Source organism: Setaria italica, chromosome VII, assembly GCF_000263155.2.
Source record: "Setaria italica strain Yugu1 chromosome VII, Setaria_italica_v2.0, whole genome shotgun sequence".
Taxonomy (NCBI): domain Eukaryota; kingdom Viridiplantae; phylum Streptophyta; class Magnoliopsida; order Poales; family Poaceae; genus Setaria; species Setaria italica.
Genome location: NC_028456.1, coordinates 26,204,401 through 26,225,717, shown reverse-complemented (window position 1 = coordinate 26,225,717; position 21,317 = coordinate 26,204,401). Strand labels below are relative to the sequence as shown.

The 21,317-nt window shown below is 50.2% G+C and overlaps 3 protein-coding genes across 3 annotated transcripts; all 3 read right to left on the bottom strand.

Annotated features, from left to right (window-relative positions):
* Window positions 1-3,445: 3,445 nt before the first annotated feature.
* LOC101785447 lies at window positions 3,446-4,734 on the bottom strand. The gene has a single exon (XM_004976349.3). It carries the CDS (start codon window positions 4,514-4,516, stop codon window positions 3,920-3,922), a length of 597 nt encoding a protein of 198 aa, XP_004976406.1. The 5' UTR covers window positions 4,517-4,734; the 3' UTR covers window positions 3,446-3,919.
* A 2,633-nt stretch (window positions 4,735-7,367) lies between these two features.
* LOC101785042 (uncharacterized membrane protein At1g16860) lies at window positions 7,368-9,892 on the bottom strand. Its single transcript, XM_004976348.3, has 4 exons — window positions 9,432-9,892; window positions 8,749-8,904; window positions 7,927-8,138; window positions 7,368-7,824 (listed from the first exon to the last, which is right to left on the bottom strand). Exons 1-4 carry the CDS (start codon window positions 9,828-9,830, stop codon window positions 7,626-7,628), a joined length of 966 nt encoding a protein of 321 aa, XP_004976405.1. The 5' UTR covers window positions 9,831-9,892; the 3' UTR covers window positions 7,368-7,625.
* A 7,993-nt stretch (window positions 9,893-17,885) lies between these two features.
* On the bottom strand, window positions 17,886-19,329 carry LOC101784648 (homeobox-leucine zipper protein HOX22). Its single transcript, XM_004976347.3, has 2 exons — window positions 18,783-19,329; window positions 17,886-18,678 (listed from the first exon to the last, which is right to left on the bottom strand). Exons 1-2 carry the CDS (start codon window positions 19,218-19,220, stop codon window positions 18,340-18,342), a joined length of 777 nt encoding a protein of 258 aa, XP_004976404.1. The 5' UTR covers window positions 19,221-19,329; the 3' UTR covers window positions 17,886-18,339.
* Window positions 19,330-21,317: the final 1,988 nt, after the last annotated feature.

Here is a 21,317-nt window from a genome sequence, read left to right as displayed (position 1 = left end):
CCTAAACATAAGCTAATTACAAAACTAATTGCACAGATGGAGTATAATTCGCGAGACGAATCTATTAAGCCTAATTAGTCCATGATTTGACAATGTGGTGCTACAGTAACCATTTGCTAATGATGGATTAATTAGGCTTAATAGATTCGTCTCGCGAATTAGCACAAGGTTCTGCAATTAGTTTTATAATTAGCTCATGTTTAGTCCTCCTAATTAGCATCCAAACATCCGATGTGACACTGTTAAAGTTTAGCACCTCGTATCCAAACAGCCCCTTAGTCTGTGTCGTTATCTTTATATATGATGATCATTCCTTTTCAAGGAAAAGTGGGACATTTGATCCCATCAAACAGAAAATTTAGTGTAGTCTTTCGAGGTAAGAATCTCTACTTGGCTCTTCCTCTGGCAAACAAACGGGGTGGACCCTCCAGATTGAAGCAATGGGGAGGGGGACCCTCCCATGTTTGGCTTGAGTAGCTTTGTTGACTCCAATCGCTTCCCCCATGATATGATAAGGTTCTTGAATCAAAAGTAACTCCTCCAGTTTATTTACCTGTCCATATCCAGGGTCACATGCTTACATCACTAGGCCAAGCAAAGAAGATAGTAAGATAATTCAGTGGATATGGCCAGACGTGGAAGAGCCTTTCCGGGCCATAACTTGTTTGAAAAACAATCTCGAAAGACGGTAAAGCATGACGCTTAGCCCATAGGTTGTGCCGAAAACAATACAGTGAACTGATCGCCAGTTACAGTTGCCGGTCCTTGTGCTTTTGTTCTTGTGTCCGTCGCTGTCCTGATGTGATGACGGTGGCGCGTGAAAGGAACGGAGGGCATCTCAAGAGGTGCCATGCCTGCCAGGCCTCCCGACCCGGGCCGCTCGGCGTGGATCGACGCCGTTCAGACGTTCCAGCGATGCCTTTGCCGATTGGAGATCGGCATCGTTCAGACTCGAGACGTTCACCGATGTCCTCGCTGATTGGTTCGAGTGCTCCCTACTCAAAGATGCCTGAACTGTATCAGATGTGGCCCGCTCTCTACTGATGGCGCAGGGTTCTCCGGAATCTTTGGCCTACTCGTACCCTACTGCCCTAGTGATTTTACATCAGCAGCATGTGCCATTGAAAGGAACAGGCAACACAATTTGTGTAGTCCTGTTTGATTGATTGGTATAGTACTCCACTTCCGTCCTAGTTTAATGGTCCTGAGCTGCCCGATACAGCCATTGGAAATGAGTATCCTGTCCTATGCTCATGCTCGACACACGACACCGGACTCTGGCATATTGTTGTCTGTCCTTCTTGTTCAGTTTGGCATCTGGTCGGTCGGTCTGTCTCACTGCAAATCTGCAACGTTCGAACGCTGCCATGGCCCAGCTCATCCTCAACTTCAGGGTCACCCGAGCAAAGCATTTTTGTGGGTCAGAACAGATTTCTCCTACAAAACCTAAAAATGTCGCCACCGCTACGGTAAAGACGGGGAGGGAACCGCAAGAACCTTGTGGTGCCGGAACGGGATGAGGAACGGGCGCCGGGTGCCGGCGCCGCCGGGCGATCGAGTGCGTCCCAAGCTGAACCACGACACGCAGCCCATCGTCCTTGCTACTCCATCGACAGTAAGCCGAGCCATGATGCCGAATCTTGGCAGTAATTGCCGATCGTTCTCTTCGACTTTCTCTGCATCCCGGTAGCGATCAGGATGGGGGCGGTTTCGCCTTCACGGAAAAGCGAAACGCCTGTACAGGGTACCGTCACGGTGGACCGGGAAGAGGCATCGTTCTACTGTTCCATGAGGTGACCCGGCATCGACTCGGCTCCAAGTCCTGTACAAGACCAGGAAAGCGAATTCCTGTAAGCGCGCAGCGACGTCGTTTGTCTTCTTAACACTAACAGTGAGTGTTGCTTGCAAAGTTTACAATTGTTTCTCCGGATGTCACAGCAATTTTTCGGCTGAAAATGAAACCATGAAAGGTTAGGTTTAGTAGGACTGTTTATTTACACCGTAGCTTATATAATCCAATTGATGTAAGGTCATGTGGTCAACAAACACCCTAGTTTATAAACCAGCTTATATAATCCAGGTTCTCCAGCTTATTGGTTATTGCTCTAGACCAGCTTATTTAACCTTATTTTAACATTCATCTCCCACGCTTGATAGCTAGGGGTAAACAAATAAGCCCTAAAGCTAGGTCATGATTATGCTTATTTGTGCCAAAATCTGAATTTGGATTCAGCTTTAAAAATGTACCAATAAAACGGAATAACTTATTCAAAATGGTCCCAGTTTTTAGCGAGGTTCAACAAAATCTCACTCATTCACTATGTTTCAAGTGCTTAAATCGTGCGATTCATGATAGTTTCAGAACAAGATTGGTGTTTTCACAAATGTTTGTATCCTCTTTATGTGTGATGTCTCACAGACACCACAATTATTTTATCTCCTAGCTAGATCCAACCCGACTTCTCCATCTTTAACTGCCTCCATCGACAATGGGGATCTCGGCTTAGGGTTGGAGGCTTTGTGTGTTCTAAACTTCATTGTAGATGGTCAATGAACAATAGGAGAAACGTGGTGGAGGTAAGCTCACTTCCATGCATTAGGCCATTCCCAGTGTTAGATTTTGTTACACATTTTAAGGATAATATTAGTGTTGATGAATGAAACTAGATTTCAAAGTTTCGTATGTTAACTTATCATATAAAAGTTGCACTTAAGTGGCCATTGAGTATTGATGAAATATGTGGAGGTCAAACTCAAACCTTGTCAATGGGAGTTTCAAACAATTTCAAGGCACTAGCTAAAGATAGTTGAAGAGGTACTTGCCTATCCCACCCCTCTTCCCACTTTAGAAATTTTTCCCGAGAAAGGTGGAGGGGCAATTTGGTCTTTTACCAGTTTAGCTGGTTCAACCAGTTAAAGAAATCTTTAGCTAGCTAAACTTTAGTTGGATCCTGTTTGGATCCATAGTAGCTAAATTTAGCCAACTAAAATTTAGCTGATGGATCCAAATAGGATCTTACATTGAAAATAGCCTTAGCATGGTGGTGAGACGCCGAAGCGGCAACGAGAGAGCATAAACTTACAAACAATCACCAAATGCACCGGAACAGATGATTTGATTTTGGCCCAAGACTCCAAGGTAATAGATTTGGCATGTGGAGAGAAAATAACACTCGGTCACAGTATAAGCAGGGAGAGGTATTACAAGTTTCAGCTTATTTTTAAGGTTTTTGTTCAGTTGATCACTTACCCATGAGAATTGGAGAAGATCGGGGGAGTTAATTTCCCATGGTTTGGAATTAATCCCTTTCTCTCCCTAATCCCCTATAATTCCTATACGGATTGGATTAACCGATCAAGTTCTTAGAAAGTTCGAGAAATGCTTTGCAGGCTGCATGGCATGCCTTATTTACTTGCTCCAAGGAACGCAAAAGGAAACCATTAGTGCAAGCAAACACAAGAAGCACAGAAGAGTGTCTATTCGGAATTTGGACAATAGAAAAGGCAATCTATTAGCCACAGTGGTGTACAAAAGCTATGAAGACACCACTTCTGCACACTACACTAGAGGTTTACTAATCACATGGGCTTATGCCACACGGTGGATTTAGCTATTCTGCATCATCTGCCGAGAAAAATTCTTTCTCAAAGACATTGCAGAAGTCTCAAAACAGTTGCAGACTGACCAGTGTAGTTTCCTTCCAGGAAAAATACTGAAGCACCTGCAGATACTTCCAAAACAGATACACCTCATAATAGTGCCCCTAGAACCCCAAACCTAGTAAGAAAACGCCCACCTTTTCCAGTGCCTGGTTCTGGACCCCGACGCAAGAAGCCAAGAAGAAGCAGCCCTGCGAGGAGTGGAGTGACGTGGCCAGCGAACGGAACGAAAACCTCCAAAGGAAAGGAGCGTCCTTTTTCACAGGTCGAGGAAGCCGGTGGTGCGCCACACGGCGTTGCGCACGCGACGGAGGTCGCGCCCCTTGAGCGTGCGCCCTGCGCCCTCCATCACCGACGCCGCCGCCGCGGCGCGCCGCGCGGCCACCTCGTGCGGCGGCACCACGGGCTCGCCGTCGTCGTCCTCGTCGTAGCCCGCGGCAACTTCCGGCCCCGCCATGGCCTTGGGCCAGGCCGGCACGGCGACGGGGGCCGACTGGTGGTACGGCTGCGGAGCGCGCTGCCTCGTCTCCGGGCGCGCGGCGGCCGCGACGGGCGCGGTGGGCGCGTGGCGGTGGTCCTCGGCGAGGAGCGCGGACAGGCCGACGCTGCCGGACGGGAAGTAGCGGGACGACGCCGATATGGGCCTCCGGAGGCTCGCGGACGGGGACGTGGTCGGGGACGGCGAGGAGGCCGCGGAGGTCGAAGACGAGGAGGTCGCGCTGGAGGACCAGACGACGTCGCGCTCGTCTAGCTCGAGCTCCTGGACGTCGACGCAGGCGTCGTCGGGCTGCTTGAGCAGGCCGAGGAAGCGGAGCGACGGGGTGGTGGTGGCCAGGCGGCGGCGGGGCGCGGACATGGCCGGCAGCGCGGTCGCTCAGCTCAGCTCAGCTCCTCGGCGCCCCTGTGTGGTGGTCGCCACTGGCGCCCTGCTGCACGTCGCGGGTCTCGGCCTCTGCTTTAGGCGCGTTATTATTGGCGGGCCGCGTAGGGCCAGTGGTGGCGACGGCGGGTGGGCAGTGAATTATTGGGGCGTGATGACGACGAGACGGGTCGCCCGGCGCTTGGCGACCTCCGTGTGACCGTGTCGAGCGCTCGTGCGCGCGCCAGGATTATGCTTGTGGTACGGTGCTTGCCGCGGCCGATACCCCAGCTTTCCGACGATTTGTACCCGAATCCTGGAATCATTCCGCTGCCCAGGGAAATTGGAAGCGCGGCGATTGCAGGAACACGACATGGTTGGCGACGGCAGCAGGGAAAGATCGACGGCGACGTAATTATTACGGCTAGCTGATCAAACCTTCTATTGGGTTCTTCACGGAAGGTTCGAATCTGCTGCTCTACAACATCAATTCTCTTCTCCAATTTCTCCATATCTTGCTGCAGGGTCTCTCAAAGAAAATAGCAGCAGAAGATGATCAACGAAGCCTGATACCAATCTGGTGCAGCACACTAGTTATAGTACAAAATGTCGAAGGAACAGCTTCAACGTGCTAGTAGATAATGCCCTAAGGGAAGTCTGAATCCACAGACAACAAGAGCTTAATCGAAAGCTCAAAGACAAGATCTAGTCCAATATCTATGATAAGACCATTGAGCCCTTGTTTACTTGGGAAGTTGGGAGGTGCCAAATTGGCATTTTGCCATAAATGCGACACTGTAGCGTTTCGTTTGTATTTGTGAATTATTGTCCAAATATTGACTAATTAGGCTCAAAAGATTCGTCTCGCAAAGTACAACAAAACTGTGCAATTAGTTTTTGATTTCGTCTACATTTAGTACTCCATGCATGTACCGCAAGTTTGATGTGATGGGGAATCTTCTTTTTGCATAGTGTCAAAGTTGGGAGTTTTGTGGGAAGTAAACAAGGGCTGAGTTCTATTCATAAGGTAGTGGGTACATAAAACTTACAAAATTAAGGGGCATTGCCTCTATTTATAGGCTCAAGAGCCTTATACAACTCAAATGCAAGTATATGCAAGTATATGGTAACTATTAGCCAACTAGATGGCAGCTAATGGTACAAATAACTCAACTATTGCTCATAGACATCTAAGACACAATTTTTAGGACAACATGATAGCATCTAGCAAATATAATGACATATGCCATGACATCATAATCTTCTTGACTAAGATTTGATATGCCATGCCATGACATCATAACTTTTCATGAAGTATGTAGTAAAGAGATAAAACTCAAATTGACTTCTTAGTCTTGTAGCAAAATTCAGATTGACTCGTAAAGGTTTGATAGTTTATGAATTTCTATTACGATATCCCTCGTCAGGATTGGTAATGGATCATGACCCTCGTACCTCCTTCGTAATCCAACTCAGTCCTATTTATTTTTAATTCAAAATCATATAATATTATAGTCAGATTCTAATTGAGCTTGATTTTTAAATTTTCTAGGCTAAATTAGAAGGTCTTTACCACCCCTACTCGTCCCTGCTGCGTGAACACGACATGGGCGGCTGACGGCAGCAGGGAAAGATCGACGGCGACGGGCCGGGTAAAACCGAAGCCGATATTACTTCTAGGTGTTTTAGGCAGAGGACATCAAGTCATCAATACAACAAAGACGTCATCGGCGGGGTAGTTTACGATGCTGTTGCGGATAAACATCTCGGCGATCATTGGCGTGGCTGGCGATTAAACATAGCCCGATCCGTTTGCTGTACCTAAACTAACCCCATGTCTACATGCAACTGCCGCACAAATCACGGGGGGCGATTGACAGGATACCTACCGCCACCCCCAGTTTTTCCATCGGGGGCAAGGGAGGCGAGATGGTTGGGGAAATTAAATTAGACGTCGCACTCGGCGCTTGATTTAAGAACACAAGAAAAATCAGGATGCGATTGAATGGCTGGAGGCTTTGGGGGCCTACGCCGGATCATCAGTGCTTTCTGGGACTTGTCTGATGCTGCATGCTCGAACGATTTTTTGTATGACGAGGCGAAAGCAAAACTTTATTTCTCCATCGGAGCATTGTGCCCGGCTAGGCGACTAGGCGTAAAGAAATGAGTTGGGATTCTGAGGTCTGTTTTTGCCTGAAGATTTGGTGCTTTTTTGGGGGGTAGCGCGAAACAGAAGCTTCTGCTGTTTAGATAGCGCAGAATCGAAGCTTCCTTGGATGCTTCAGATTCACCTTGTAGGTTACACAATCAGATGCTTCGACTGTGCGCTACACTTCTGAAACTGAAATGGCTAATGCCACAGGGACGGCAAGAAGCAACGGCCGTGGGTAATGGACTAATAGTATTTGGTATGGGTCGTCTTCCCATGGATGTTATGGCCAGATGTCTATCTCTCGGCTTGAGCGGGACGGATGGTGCCATGGTGGTCATGGGGTCTTCGCGTGAAGGCAAACGATCTCTGGGGCTCGATCAAAGAGCAGCGAGGATCACCAGCGACGGCGACAGCTGTCAGGTATCCGTGCCATCCACAACAACGGGCAACGGACAGCCGGACGCTGAGCTGCAGCATCCAGAGTGCGACTGTGTGTGAGTGTGTGGTGACGACTGACGAGCTAATTGGCAATGTTTGCTCAGTCTGACTACATTGCCAATTTGCCAGGGAAAAGAAAGGGAAAGAAACCAGGTTGCGAACGAAATGGGCCTCCCCTCCAGCTCCTTCAGAGAAGGCCTGCTAGGCTCCAGAAGGCCGACGTTTGGGCCGGCAAAGGTGTGCCAAGCAACAAAATGGTACCATAGCAACGACAATTTAATATATGATCTCATAAAGATTAAGACAAGGACACTGAATCATCCCCAGGAATCAGAAATGACTAGGCATTACAACTATCGACCAAGTGAGAATGTACATTAGGGTTACCTGCAAAGAGCCACATGATCGAGTTCCAAAACCAAAAAATGTGGACCCGTACAGGAAGAAGATCCCAAGGGGCAAGGGCACCGCATAAGAGTTGTTAGATGTTACATCCCACCAAGGTCTCACAGCCCTTCATGAGACGCCAGGGTTTGGCACGAAGTAACTTCTGTCGACCAATCTCAGTACTATTCCGTCAAAATAAGTTGGGAGGAGAAACGACAGCAGCACACAGCCTGTCGATAGCGGTTCCGGCGGAGGAAGTATCATGGCATCCCCATTCTTCTTGCTCAACATTCCAATCACGCTCAACCGCATCCCTTCTCTGATATACCTACAAGCATGTGCAACAGCAGTTTTATGTTTCCGAAGGTCCAATCTACACAGATGCAGATAAAGGCAATAAGGCATAAATGTTCAGTAGCAATTCAATTACCCTTCCTCAAGACGAATAAGCTGAGCTTCTTCAGAAGAAAGTTTTCTTTCATCGAGCCAATACTTCAAAGTTGAAGATAGCTCTGTGTCTCTGCTTGTTGTCACCAAAAGGTTTTCATCGATCAGCGGCACTACCTTGGAGTGATGGCCAGCTTTCACCAAGGCTCTTTTACCTGATTTTGCATCCGTTATGTAGAAATCAGCAGCAAACCTCTGCCGAACTCCACAGAATGTTTGAATAAGAAATACATCATACATATCTGTGGCATCTTAAATTCTAATTAGGTGTTACTTGTATACATAAAGGCAGAGAGATAATAAACTGTAGAAATGTTGGAAACCAGGAGATCCTGCTAATGAATAATATTTCATTCAAACAAAACATTGAACTAGAAGTTGTTGCTGTGTTATTCAGCTATGCAACCAGACTCTTCGATGAATACAACTGAGAAACACTACCATAAAACTTCTGCCAGAGGAAGAAAAGGCAAAGTTGACTGTATAAAACTTGCCCATGTACCTTTTTTCAGTATCTTGCAAAAAAAAATTGAAGAATGTAGGCGTTACAACATATGCTAGACCTGAAACTAAAGCAATAGGAGGATACTTTGGCTATTTTAATTCCAGCATTAACAGTATCATCCTGAAATAATAGTATGTTGCAGATGAATTGCATTGGACTACTGTAAAGCAATTGACAAGCAAAGCAGTTAACACATCAGGACCTAAGGCAGAAGGTACAGGAAAAGATCTGTACGTTTTATACGAAAAAACACATCAGGAGAAATCAAAATGCAAGCACAAGACAACAAAGCATTATTACCTCAGCATGTGTTAATTTCCACTTGGAACATCGATTCCAAGGATTTAGTACTATGGAACCCCATGTAGCACATTTTCTTAACAGAGTAGATGTGTATACACAATTCTCAACCTTCTCATATGAAGAGATCAGTGAAATATCTCCACATGAAACAAACTGCATGAAAGAATGAACAACTGAGATTAGCACACCAGGAATTTTGGAAACAACTCATACATAATCATAAATTTGGGACTCACATGGATAGACCATATAAAGCAACAGGTAGTCAGGTACTAGAGAATTGTAAAATGGCAAGCCGATAACTGAAAAGGAGCAGTTACTTCCCCTTATTCAGAAGGTGCATTCAATTTCCATTACAAACTTTAGAATGAAACCAAAGTAACTGCTCTTAATAGATGATAAGGTATTGTGAAACTATTCAACACAGATTCTGATAAGGGTGAGCTCTCTCCAATTCCTCATTGCAAGGTCACTGCACCTATGTTTTTAAGCTGCTATTCGCAGACATCTAATGTGAGTGAATTCAGTGCAGAGAAACGCAATGCAGTGGCGAACACCAGCTCAATTGCAAAGCATAATGCATAATGCTGCGGTTCACAGTCGAGAGCACCGTTTCTCAGACCAATTGCGGAAATTCCGTGGCGAAGGAAACGTAACGCGCATGGAAACGGCAAACGTACCCCGGTGATCTTCACGAGCTGGCCATCGGCCGCGACGCGGAGGCTGGAGGCCGGGAGCCCGTCGACGAACCGGCGCAGCGCGCGGCCCGACGCCGCGGCGGCCGCATTCCACGCGAGGAACGCGGCCACGGCCGCCGAGAGGAGCACCGCCACCACGAGCAGCGCGGCGCTGCGCACGACGGCGAGGACGAGCGCGCCGACCCCGAGCCCCACCGCGAGCAGCGCCGCGACCGCCCACGCCGCCGCCCTCGGGAACGGCGGGGGCGCCGCCCCCGCGCCGGCGCCGGCGCAGAGGTCGTTCAGGGAGGCCGCCGACGCCGAGGTGGCGTCCTCCTCGTCGGTGGTGGCGCCACGGCGCTTCCTATCATCGCCGGCGCCGCCTCCTCCCCCCGGGAGCATAGTGGCATCGGCTTCGCCCAGGTGGTTGCGGGCTGCGGGTGCGGGCTGCGGGGGGTGGGCGTCTCGGGTTTTGGCCCTCCGACTTTTGACCTTTTTGTCCTCGTTTCTCCGTGGTGGGTTTGGCATTAGCGTGCGGTTTAAGGAAACCAGCGCGGGCCGCATCATCTCGCTACCTCTCACAATGACGTGTGGGGCAGCACAACGCGGGACCCACACATCAGTGTAGGAAAAGTTTACAGCAGATCTCTTGGTGTGTAGCGGTGAGTGCGTGCTATTCATCTCACTTTTTGGAGCAAAAAGAACGCGCACAGCTCCCCCGCCATGTTCCCCACATGACATGTGGGGTCGGGTCGCGCTGTACCGACGGCGTCAGCGACTGTTGATGTGTCAATGGCTAGTGGGCGGAGCACGCGCAACGACGGGATCAGGGGCATCAGGGCGTTGCGTGCTCACATTGAGAGCAACGACGCGCTCACCATCCCCGGTGGGGCTCGCCGAGTGACTTGATACGAGGTACTAAACTTTAGCAGGATCACATCAGAAGTTCGGATGCTAATTAAGAAGATTAAATATGAACTAATTACAAAACCAATTGCATAGATGGAGTCTAATTCGCGAGACGAATCTATTAAGTTTAATTAATCCATCATTAGCAAATGGTTACTGTAGCACCACATTATCAAGTTATGGGACTAATTAGGCTTAATAGATTTGTCTCGCGAAATTAGACTCAATCAGTGCAATTAGTTTTGTAATTAGACTATGTTTAATACTTCGAATTAGTATCCAAACATCCGATGTAACATGTGCTAAACACTCTTCCATCTCCTTCTCGAATGCTCGTTTGCTCAAGAATGTTGGATACATTTAGGCCTTTATGCAGACTTACAACTGGATCCTTATTCCATTATGACCTCCTTCAAAACCCAACTTTAGGTTCCTTTCTTCATGGAAATAATCATAATCATGAGCTGGTGCATATGGATGACAAGAATTGATTTAATCTTTCGTGGTATACCGCCAACAACACAAGGGGCCATCATGCGATTTAAGTCTATTTTTGCCTTAGTCCTGCATAGAGTTAAAGAGACCTCGAAACAATCAATGGTTGAATGGATAGAGCTTATGTTGTAATCTTCATGATTTTCTTCTTAACTTTCTTTGTATCTTAGATACAAACTGGTTTGCTCTTTGTAATTTCTTTGTATTTTGTTTCCGTTAATATATAACCAGCAGGGCTAAAACCCTCCTGTTTTATCAAAAAAAAAACTTCCCGAACTAAATTTTAGCAACTCAACGTCAAAATTGCCATCCAACAAACTTACTATCTTAATTGCTATCCTATCCGACTGGTCAAATTGACCCCTTGCTAAGTGTGGGCCCCATGCTTTGCCATCCTATGGGGGCAGCGGGCGTGGGAGGCGCGGGCGCGGGGAGCCGAAGAAGAGGGAGAAGCGACGGCGGGTCGTGGAGGAGCCAACAGGGAGGAGATGGCCGACGGAGCAAGACCGCGCGGGGAGAGCTGACCGGCGGAGGAAACAACGGGGAGGAGTTGGTGGGGAGGAGACGGAGCTCAGGGGAGTGGCACCAGCAAAAAGGAAGAAGATAAAAGGTGTGGGAAAAAAATAGAGGATGACAGATATGTCCCACATATAACATGTGGGACCTATTGAGAACTGCTGGAATTTGAAGAGTGGGAAATGGATAGTCTGTTGGAATAAGCAACTTAATATGGATGCCAACTTAAATAAAGTAAAGAGTCAGACAGAGAGTCAAAACTTGGAGATGCTCTTACACTCAGGGGGTATTTGGATACGAGGTGCTAAACTTTAACAGTGTCATATCGGATGTTCGGATGCTAGTTAGGAGAATTAAACATAAGCTAATTATAAAACTAATTGCATAACCATGTGCTAATTCGCGAGATGAATCTATTAAGCCTAATTAATCCATTATTAGCAAATGGTTATTGTACCACCACATTGTCAAATCATGGACTAATTAGGCTTAATAGATTCGTCTCACGAATTACACTCTATCTATGCAATTAGTTTTGTAATTAATCTATATTTAATACTCCTAATTAGCATCAAACATTCAAACATTCAATGTGATAGGTATTAAAATTTTAACACGCTGTAACCCAATAGGCCCTGAATCAGCTGGCTTTGTACTCAAACCGTTTGGGCAGCGCGCATCTGAGACTGACGGGTGCCTCCGGAGTGCGTGGGGCTCAGGGTCATGTGCTGAGTGCTGACCTATCTCGTACAGTACTATTTGTATTATAAAAGGTAGGGAAGTGACGTGGGAAGGTGCTAAACAGAAGAATTAAGAAACTGACAGAGGTTGAAGCTGCCTTTTCGGCGGATTAGTTAACAGCAAAACCCCATCCATCCCATCCAATGGGCTGTGACAGCCGGTCAGGGGTCGAATTGTTTTCTAGTAGGCGTCTGGGCTCCGACGCTGTCGAGTCTTGCCCCGAGACCGACTTAGTGTTGTTTGGATTTTAGTTCGGAAAGTTAACGTGACGTTAAATATTCGGAAATTAATTAGAAGGATTAAATATGAGTTAATTATAAAATTAATTATACAGATGGAGACTAATTCGCGAGCCGAATCTATTAAACCTAATTAATTTATCATTAGCACATGTTTACTGTAGCATCACATTGTCAAATCATAGACTAATTAGATTTAATAGATTCGTCTCGCAAATTAGTCTCCATCTGTGCAATTGATTTTATAATTAGTTTATATTTAATATTACTAATTAGTATCTAACATCGATGTGATAGGAATTTTAGTTTATATTTAATATTACTAATTAGTATCTAACATCGATGTGATAGGAATTTTAGAAAGCAGCGAGAACCAAGGTCTTGTTTAGTTGGCAAAGTTTGGAGGTGCCAAATTACTGTTAAGCACTGTAGCACACTGTAGCGTTTCGTTTGTATTTATGAATTATTGTCCAAACATTGACTAATTAGGCTCAAAAGATTCGTCTCGCAAAGTACAACAAAACTGTGCAATTAGTTTTTAATTTCGTCTACATTTAGTACTCCATGTATGTATCACAAGTTTGATGTGATGGGGAATCTTCTTTTTTATAGTGCCAAAGTTGGGAGTTGGGGGGAAATTGAATGAATAGTGACACAGGAAAACCCTCCCTCGCCCATTGGACGAAGCCTGGGAGCTGGGGCTCTGACGCTCTGTGACTCTGTCCAATGTGCTCGCTGCTCGGCACTCTGCTCTATTCAACTGCTGCCCGTACGCTGGGTCAAACCGTCAATGGGGTAACCGTATGCGTCCTGTACGGCTGTACTTTGTATAGTAGTACTCCATTTAGATCTTGTTTTACTTCACTCCCAACTCCCAACTTTGGCACTATGCAAAAAGAAGATTCCCCATCACATCAAACTTGCGGTGCATGCATGGAGTACTAAATGTAGACGAAAATAAAAACTAATTGCACAGTTTTGTTGTACTTTGCGAGACGAATCTTTTAAGCCTAATTAGTCAATGTTTGAACAATAATTCACAAATACAAACGAAACGCTACAGTGTGCTACAGTACTGTAACAGTAATTTGACACCTCCCAACTTCAGCAACTAAACAAGACCTTATTATTGTTTCTTTTCTCAATTTAACATTTTCCTTTAGGCATTTCTGTTTGCGGCGCAGCTGTAGTATGGGTGATGCAGACGACGGCCTCACGGGAACTTTGGATGGATCGGCGTTCCCCGACGCCGATATATGCCTGGTCCCTCCATTCTGCAGATGGAGCCCAGGACGAAAGCCTCTCGCGTGGCGTGAGGCGGCTGCGGCTGCGGAACGGTGATGGCGAACTGCAAGCTTTTTTCCTAAGAAAAAACGAACTGCGCATCTATTTTTGGGCACGTTTGGATCAATAGCCACCTTACCTTGCTTTGCCAAGTAAAGCTATCCTTGCTCGCGTTGGAGAACGATCCTGACTCGCTCAGGTTAGCGAGAAAAAGTGGAAAGCGCAGAAATTGAGGTACTCTTGCTAGGGTACCAAATTTCAACACCCGAACTCTCTCCTTGCCCTAGGCAACACAGGAGCCAGCAAAAAATCCAAACAGACCCTATGTTTTCTTCTGAAACTACTACCATGACTTGAACAGAAGAGTGAGGAGAAAGCGGTAGTTCCGCATACTCGGGCTTTCGTGTTTGTGGGCCGGAAAGAGTGAGTTGGGCGGCGGCGGGCGGCGGCGGGCGGTGGCACAAAATGGGCCTACAAAAACCTCTCAACAAATAAATGGGCTGGACACAAAGGAAACAAATAAATGGGCCTGAAAAAGGCCTGGGTGGCTCTGGCTAGCAAATATCTCAAAGGTAGAGAAAGGCCCAAATAAACGTTGGGCTGGACTTCCGCACTCTTGCACTTAGCAGTGTCTTCCGATTAATAAAGAGTAGTCAGATCAGTCTTGCGGGTCTCAGAAAAAAAAAAGTCAGATCAGTCTTGCAGATCTCAAAAAAAAAAGTCAGATCCGTATTGCTAATTAAAAAGGAGGTCAGATCAGTCTCAATTGGGATTATCTTGTTCACGCCACTAAAACTACCTTTGTTCTCCACTAACTTTTCGATGTACGAAGATGTTGCCACCGTTGGAAATTATCCCCTGATCTTCCACGTTGTGTGCTCAAGCTCAACCTCTATCGAGTATACTAATGTTTTGGTCAATCAGTCAATCAGACGGACCAGACAACGACTTCCCGTGTCCGCTCCTTCCTCCACGGCACCTCAACATCGTCGAACTTGGCAAACAAAGCAAAGCCATGGGCCGCGCGGCACATCCGTGATCGCCGTCGGCCGTCGCGCTTACGTAGATCTGACACTTACCAAACCGGCCGGCCTCGCCTTTTCTGCCCTGCGCTAAAGCTCTACCACCACTACCTCGGCCCGCCGCCCGCCCCGTGCGCCGTCCTCCCCGGTTCAAAAGCAGGTCTAGGACGCCGATTGAGCAGGCGACAGGCTCATCCGGATCGGGCTAGGTGGCCTGCCACCTCCGACGCGGCGGCGAGCCCGACGGGACGTCTTGTTCGCCTCCGGTCATGGTCGAAGATGACAAGTCGATCGGTACGTCCTGTGCTCCTGATGAAAGAGTGCGCGAACAGACTGTCGACGCGTCCGAGGTGAGCCGCGCGCGCGCGGCTGGCGGTGGCACGCATGCTAGCCCCTGCGCGCAGATGGCGCCGCGGCGGCGCGCTCCTTCGCCGTCAGGCACTCTGACGTGCCCTTTGAAGCCATGTGCGCTTCAACGCAACTCATCACCTCGCCTCGTCCCGTCCCTGTCGTCCGTCCCGCTCGAGGATCAATCAGGCGAGTGCGCGCGTGGGCGCACGCCTCTGGCCCGGTTTCCTGTGCGCCGGACAAAAGCCGCCGGCGCTGCTGCTGACGCAGCAGCGAGAGATTCCTGAGGATTTCCGACGGCCAGAGCTCTTGGTGGTCGCGAAGGCCGGCGCAGTGCCCTCTCCGACGAAGCAAACGGCCGCGACCATCCACGCGGCGGCCGGAGCGCGCCGAACAAGGAGCCGACCATCATGGTAGCTTAGGACACAGCGCACATGGAACAGGACAAGTAACGGTCCGTGCACTGTGCCCAGATTCTGCCACGGACCGTAAAGCAGTGCGGACAGCCAAATCATTGGCCACCACCCACGTCACCCGGAAGTGGCGTGTGGGCGGTTAGCCGCACAGGAGCGCGGCCCGGCTTTCCGTTACGCCTTTTTCTCCCATGTGTTTCTAGAAGGTTGCACGAGCGGTATGGAAAATTTAAGGTCACAGCTTTAGTCGACTCGGACTGCTTTGTCTTCTCTGAGGCTCGTCGCTGTCAAGCGCGAAAGTGCTTTGATTTGGTGAATCGGCGGTCACTGATCGAGCAGGGATGGATGGAGGGGATAAAGCTCTCACCTCCAATAGCATCAAATCAGTGTACATGATCTGCCATGTTCGAGTTGGCTTGCACAGGGTATGAATTAGCGACAGCCAACAGGGTTTGGGTAATCAGCCAATGTACTACACTAAACTTAGGGGGTGTTTCGATACCACCCGTTTAGTACCTGTCACATCGAATGTTTGGATAAATAATAAACATAGGTTAATTACAAAACTAATTGCACACCATTGCGAGACGAATCTATTAAGCCTAATTAGTCCATGATTTGATAATGTGGTGTTACAATAACCATTTGCTAATGATAGATTAATTAGGTTTAATGGATTCGTCTCGCGAATTAGCCTAGGAGTTCTGCAATTAGTTTTATAATTAGCTCATGTTTAGTCCTCCTAAATTAGTACCGAACATCCGATATAGTACCGCTAAAGTTTAGCATATAGTATGCAAACACCCCCTTAACCATTGCTTTCGAAGAATGAATACTGCCATTATTTCAGGCACAGCGCATCATCCAGTCCAGTGCACCTGCAAATTAGTACAGTGCATATGAATTACGGCAAACTTTTTTGTCAGAGACAGTTAATTTGAACCATCTGATCCGCACGTCCTAGAAGCTGGTCTAGACATCACATGCCTGAAAAAAGAAACTCTCAGCGTTTGATGATGAGATTGCTGCCTTAATTATGATTACTCAACAATCCCTAATCCGGTTCGCACAAAAAGAACCATTTCTGTTAACGAACGTCGGTATCTCTGACGACCAATGATTTGTCATGTCGATTAGGAGAACATCGATCAATCCATCCTCAGGGCAACACTACAGACCAACAAAAGGCCCCTGACCAGTCCCCATCCCGAATTAACTCCCAAAATAAATCCCCACGATCTGTTCCGATCCGGGTTAGTTCCATTCCGGTTTCACCATAAGCGACCGAACAAGCATAGCCATATCCCATAGACGGATTGTAGCCGAGGCTCCACATTTGACAAAACAGCACACCATTTCCATTTCCCCACAAGGAAACGCCTCCCAAAAAATCCATGTGTCATCTCGCGCGTCCACGGAATTATCTGCACAGGAGGAGACCGGAGGAGAATCCCCCCAAGAATCCATCTCGCCCTCTCGCTTCGCTCGCAACATAATTCGACGTCCCTGTCATGACACTGTCCGAGAAGACTCGTTTGGGCCACCCATTTCGACCGGGGGCCATGGCCACACGAGTCCAGAACTTTCTCCTGCCTGCCCTGCCTGCCTCCCTTATCTTGCGCCCTGCACTTCACAGTGAGCCGGCCGGCGATTCGCCAAAGCGGCCGAGGACGGAACGGGACGGGAAAGTCCATCGATCGGCGGCGTTGCTTGCACCGCACGAACCGAATGTTTCGGGGTTTTCTAGCCTCCAAAGGCCAAAGGTCTCGGCACGTATTCGTCGTCTACTGTGGGCTGAGCAGCGACGTCGACCGGTGGAATACGTGCTGTGGGGGTGGAACGGTGGAAACAGGGACGTTTTCTCGTCGACGTGTGTGTCCGTTCCATCACGGGCGTACGTGTTTCGGGTCCTGCTGCTGAATTTCTCCTGCTACAGGGATGTTTACTGTAGACTGTTGTGCGTATTTTGTTTGATCTGACCGCGATTTTCGTAGAAATGTAGAACTAAATGTGGGTTAGGTTAGGCCTATATGGTTTTTCTGTACAGTGTAAGCTCGTCTCAAAACAACATTGTACAAAACCTGTCACAAGACGAGGTACAGTTTTAAGTTTGGAAAATAGGGTTATGAGTGTGATGATCAAACTATTATCAGCAAGTTGTCCTAATAAAACAATTTTCATGTCTTGATTATTTTTCTTGTTGAGCATAAATGCCCTGTTTGGCATGGATTATGACCTGGATTTCCCATTCCAAAAGCCCGAAATAGGATCCATCTATGCAAGCTCTCTATTGCATCAAACCTCCACCTAGCCCGTCCTTTAGGTCGGAAGTCGTATGCCATTGCTGTTGTGGTGCCGGTTCACTAATGAAAGGAGAGAACTAAAAGAAAGAGGACTGGAGGAAATTCATGTTACATGGAGATTGGTGGTTAATTTGGATATCATATATGAACATCATTTTACGAGTTACTTAACAAACCAAACCAGAAATGCCCAATCAACTGTAACCATGATTAACTTTGAGAATCCTAGCTACAAAACCACAAGGTTGACTCTCTGCACGCAAGCACATACGTACACGCGAATACTATATATATTTCTCAAGGGAACATATGCTTCGATTAGATTATCTAACTTTGAATTCCAAAGGCAACAGCAAAAAGTTGCATGCCCGGTGCAACTCTAGCAGTCGACCTACCAATGGGCGCCTCTAATGAATATCATTAAACTTTTCAGATCGAAAACACCAATCCCATTGGCTGATCGTCTGCAAGCTAGGTTCCATCGCTTGAACGCCTTCTCATCCCGGACCTCTTTCAGGGGCCCACTCGTCATTGCCACAGACCGGCCCCCTTCTCCTCCAGTTCTCTCCATTGAGAGCACACCATGGCACCATGCACGTATGCTACACACGCAAGCCTATGTACTAGCTTCTTTCACTACCTCAGGCGACCGCATTCCACTCCACGAGCGGCCAGGGCTCCCACAGCTCAGGCGTGGCGCAGAAGGACTCCGGGAACCCGTCGTCGTAGTCGAGGTGGTGGTGGTGGTCGTCGCACTCGGACTCCACCGAGACGTCCGCCGGCGTCGCGCACGCCCCGCCAAGCACGCAGCTCTCGGGCGGCTCCATGTCGACGCACCCGAGGACGACGTTCCTCTTGTCGTCCTCTGCCTCCTCACCTACCACGCCGCCGCCGTTGCAGCTGCTGCTGCTGGCCGTCGCCGCGACGCCGCTGCCGGCCCGGTCCTCCCGCTCCCTCAGCCTCTCGCTTAGCTCGTGCAACTGCTCAATCACAACACCCAAACTAAAAGTTAGCAACCTCGATCGGTCATGTATGGAGCTAGCAAGGGCCATGTTCAGGTTGAGCAACGACGGGCGATATGTACCTGTGTGGTGAGGGCGAGCTTCTCCTGCTTGAGGAACTCGACGCGGGCGTGGAGGGCGTCGAACTTGGCGCGGAGCGCGGCGTAGTCGTGCTCGAGCTGCTTGGAGCGCCACCGGGCGCGCTTGTTCTGGAACCAGATGGCCACCTGGCGCGGCTGCAGGCCCAGCTCCCGCGCCAGCTCCACCTTCTCCCGGGGCTCCAGCTTGGCTTGGTGCGCGTGGAACATGGACTCCAGCGACCGTATCTGCTCCTCCGTGAACCGCCGCTTCCTCTCCCCCTTCCCCGCCACCGTTCCACCACTTCCTCCTCTTCCGCCGCCGCCCCTCGCCGCCAAGAACGACGCCTGCTCGTCCATCATGGGCGCGCACAGCTGCTGCTGCTGCTGCTGCACCGGCAGCGGCATGTAGAACTGGTGCTGGTGGTGATCTGGCCTGTCCATGTCGACCGATCGAGCCACCGATCGATCGATGGAGCCTAGCAAGCTGTTGCTTCTTCGATGATCCCAGCCGGGGCTAGCTCTCTCCTCCGGGCTCCCGGCGCCACCCCGCCCCGCCCCGTTTTATACCGGGCGCGCGGCGTTACGTGTCCACGTCCGGGGATGCGAACATGTGGCCTTTGCGATTGCGGATAAAGAAAACCCGCGGGGGCCCCGCGCATTATATGACACCAGGGCGAGCAAAGCCGCTTTCGCTCCCCGCCAAGTGTCCGGAATCCGGCCCGTGGCCCCATTGCCCAATGGTTATCCGGCCGCCTCGGGATCCACACCCGACACGTGGCGCACGCGATCAGCACGAGCCCGAGATATTCTTCACCCTCTTCTTTCTCGGCCTGGAGCTAGCTTGTGGCCTACTGCTTCCGTGTGACGACCGATCGGTCGGTCTCGTTTCCCTTCCCTTACCGTGTGCCGCGCGAGTGGGGGAGTCAGCCAGCCAGCCAGTCAGGGGCTTGGCAAAGAACTGGACGGAATCGCGCGTGCATATACGAGGGCGGGACGCGCGAGGCGAGGGCGGCCAATGGGCGGCGGAAAGGTGTGCGCGGCGGTGTGCCGGGCGCGGACGGCGACGGCCGGGCGCAATTGGAACAGGTGGTCCGATGGAAGGGCACGCCGTGTGCCCGCCGCGCGGTCGCCGTCGACCGGAGCCAGGTGTGCGGGGGCTTCCCCCGAAAGGGTCGCCGAGGTGGCGCGCCGCGCTTGTCCCCTTGCGGCGACCAGGGGGGCCGTGTCGGCTCGGCTCTCGTCGGGTGGTGCACCCTCTAGCTAGCGCGCCGCGCGCGGTGGGCATGGGGGCCAGGCGTCGCGGTGGCAAAGGCCTGTTCCCTCCGTGTCGTGTTGCGTTTACTGGCAGGTCGTGTGCCCCACACAAAGCCATAAAAAACGACAAGAAAACTAAAGAAGGTTAGATGATAAGTACGACGCGACCGGGTTGGCTGGCGCGAGCGGGGAGCAGGGCTTATCTCGACGGATCAAGCATGATTATATTCATGAACGAAACTTCACTCTGGTGAGGGAGAAGGGATCCATCCGGTGCTCCTCCCAGTGCCAATTTCCCATCATCCCCCATGCGTGTTTTAGCGGTTCAGGTAAGTTAAAAGTGGTAATCCGATACGATTAACAACCAATTCTCCGTGGAACTCCGGGAAACTCAGCGGCGCACGCAACGGCGACGTGGTTACCCGCAACCCGGGGCTAGCTTGGCCGCCGCAAAGGCGACGGGTGGGTGGTTTCTTGGAGCCGCAAAGAGATCAATCCCAGCAACAGTACAAAACAAACTCGGCAACCCTCGCGAAGACCAGAGAAGCCACGCCGCCACGGTGATGATTGATGGTCGCTGCACTCCAGTGACTAGCTAGCCATCAATGACCTACGCAGCTAGCCAGGAACAGGAGCTAGCAGTCGTAGTAATCCTCCCGTGTCCCGTCCCGTCATCGGCTCATCGCCAAGAAACGTTCGTCGTGGCAAACCGGCCACAAGATCCCGTGCCGGGGGAGGAGAGGAGAGGGGAGGGGAGCGATCCATCCCGGGCACGTCAGCCGGGGTGGCTTCCCCCCGTGTCACACCGGGTTTAATCACGCGGCGACGACCGTGAGGCGTGAGCGTGAAGGAGGCGGGCGGGCGGGCGAGGTGTGCAGGAGAGGCGCGGTGGGTTAATGCAGGGGGGAGGTCAGGGGGGCGTAGCGCGGGCGGATTGGCCCCCGGGGGCCGGGACCAGGAGCGTGGCGTGGGAAGAGGAGGAGGTGGACGAGGGGGCGCGCGCGGCGGCGGGGCCCCGGCGGACGTCGACGCCTCTGGCCGCGCGGCGCGGGACACATGGCGGCGGGCGAGTGGCTCGGCGCGGGGGGTGGGTCCGGGGGTCAGCGTCTCGCGCGCGCGCGTGGATGGTCTGGGGCGCGCGTCGGCGTCGTGGGCATGGAGGATCAGAAGCTCGCGCGGCCGCGGCCGCGGCCGCGTGGCCACACCTCGCTCTGGTGCGGGGCCTCTCGGCCCGCCTTGCAGCGTCGATCGCAGAGGCCACGGCCGCGGTTTAACTCCGGGTGG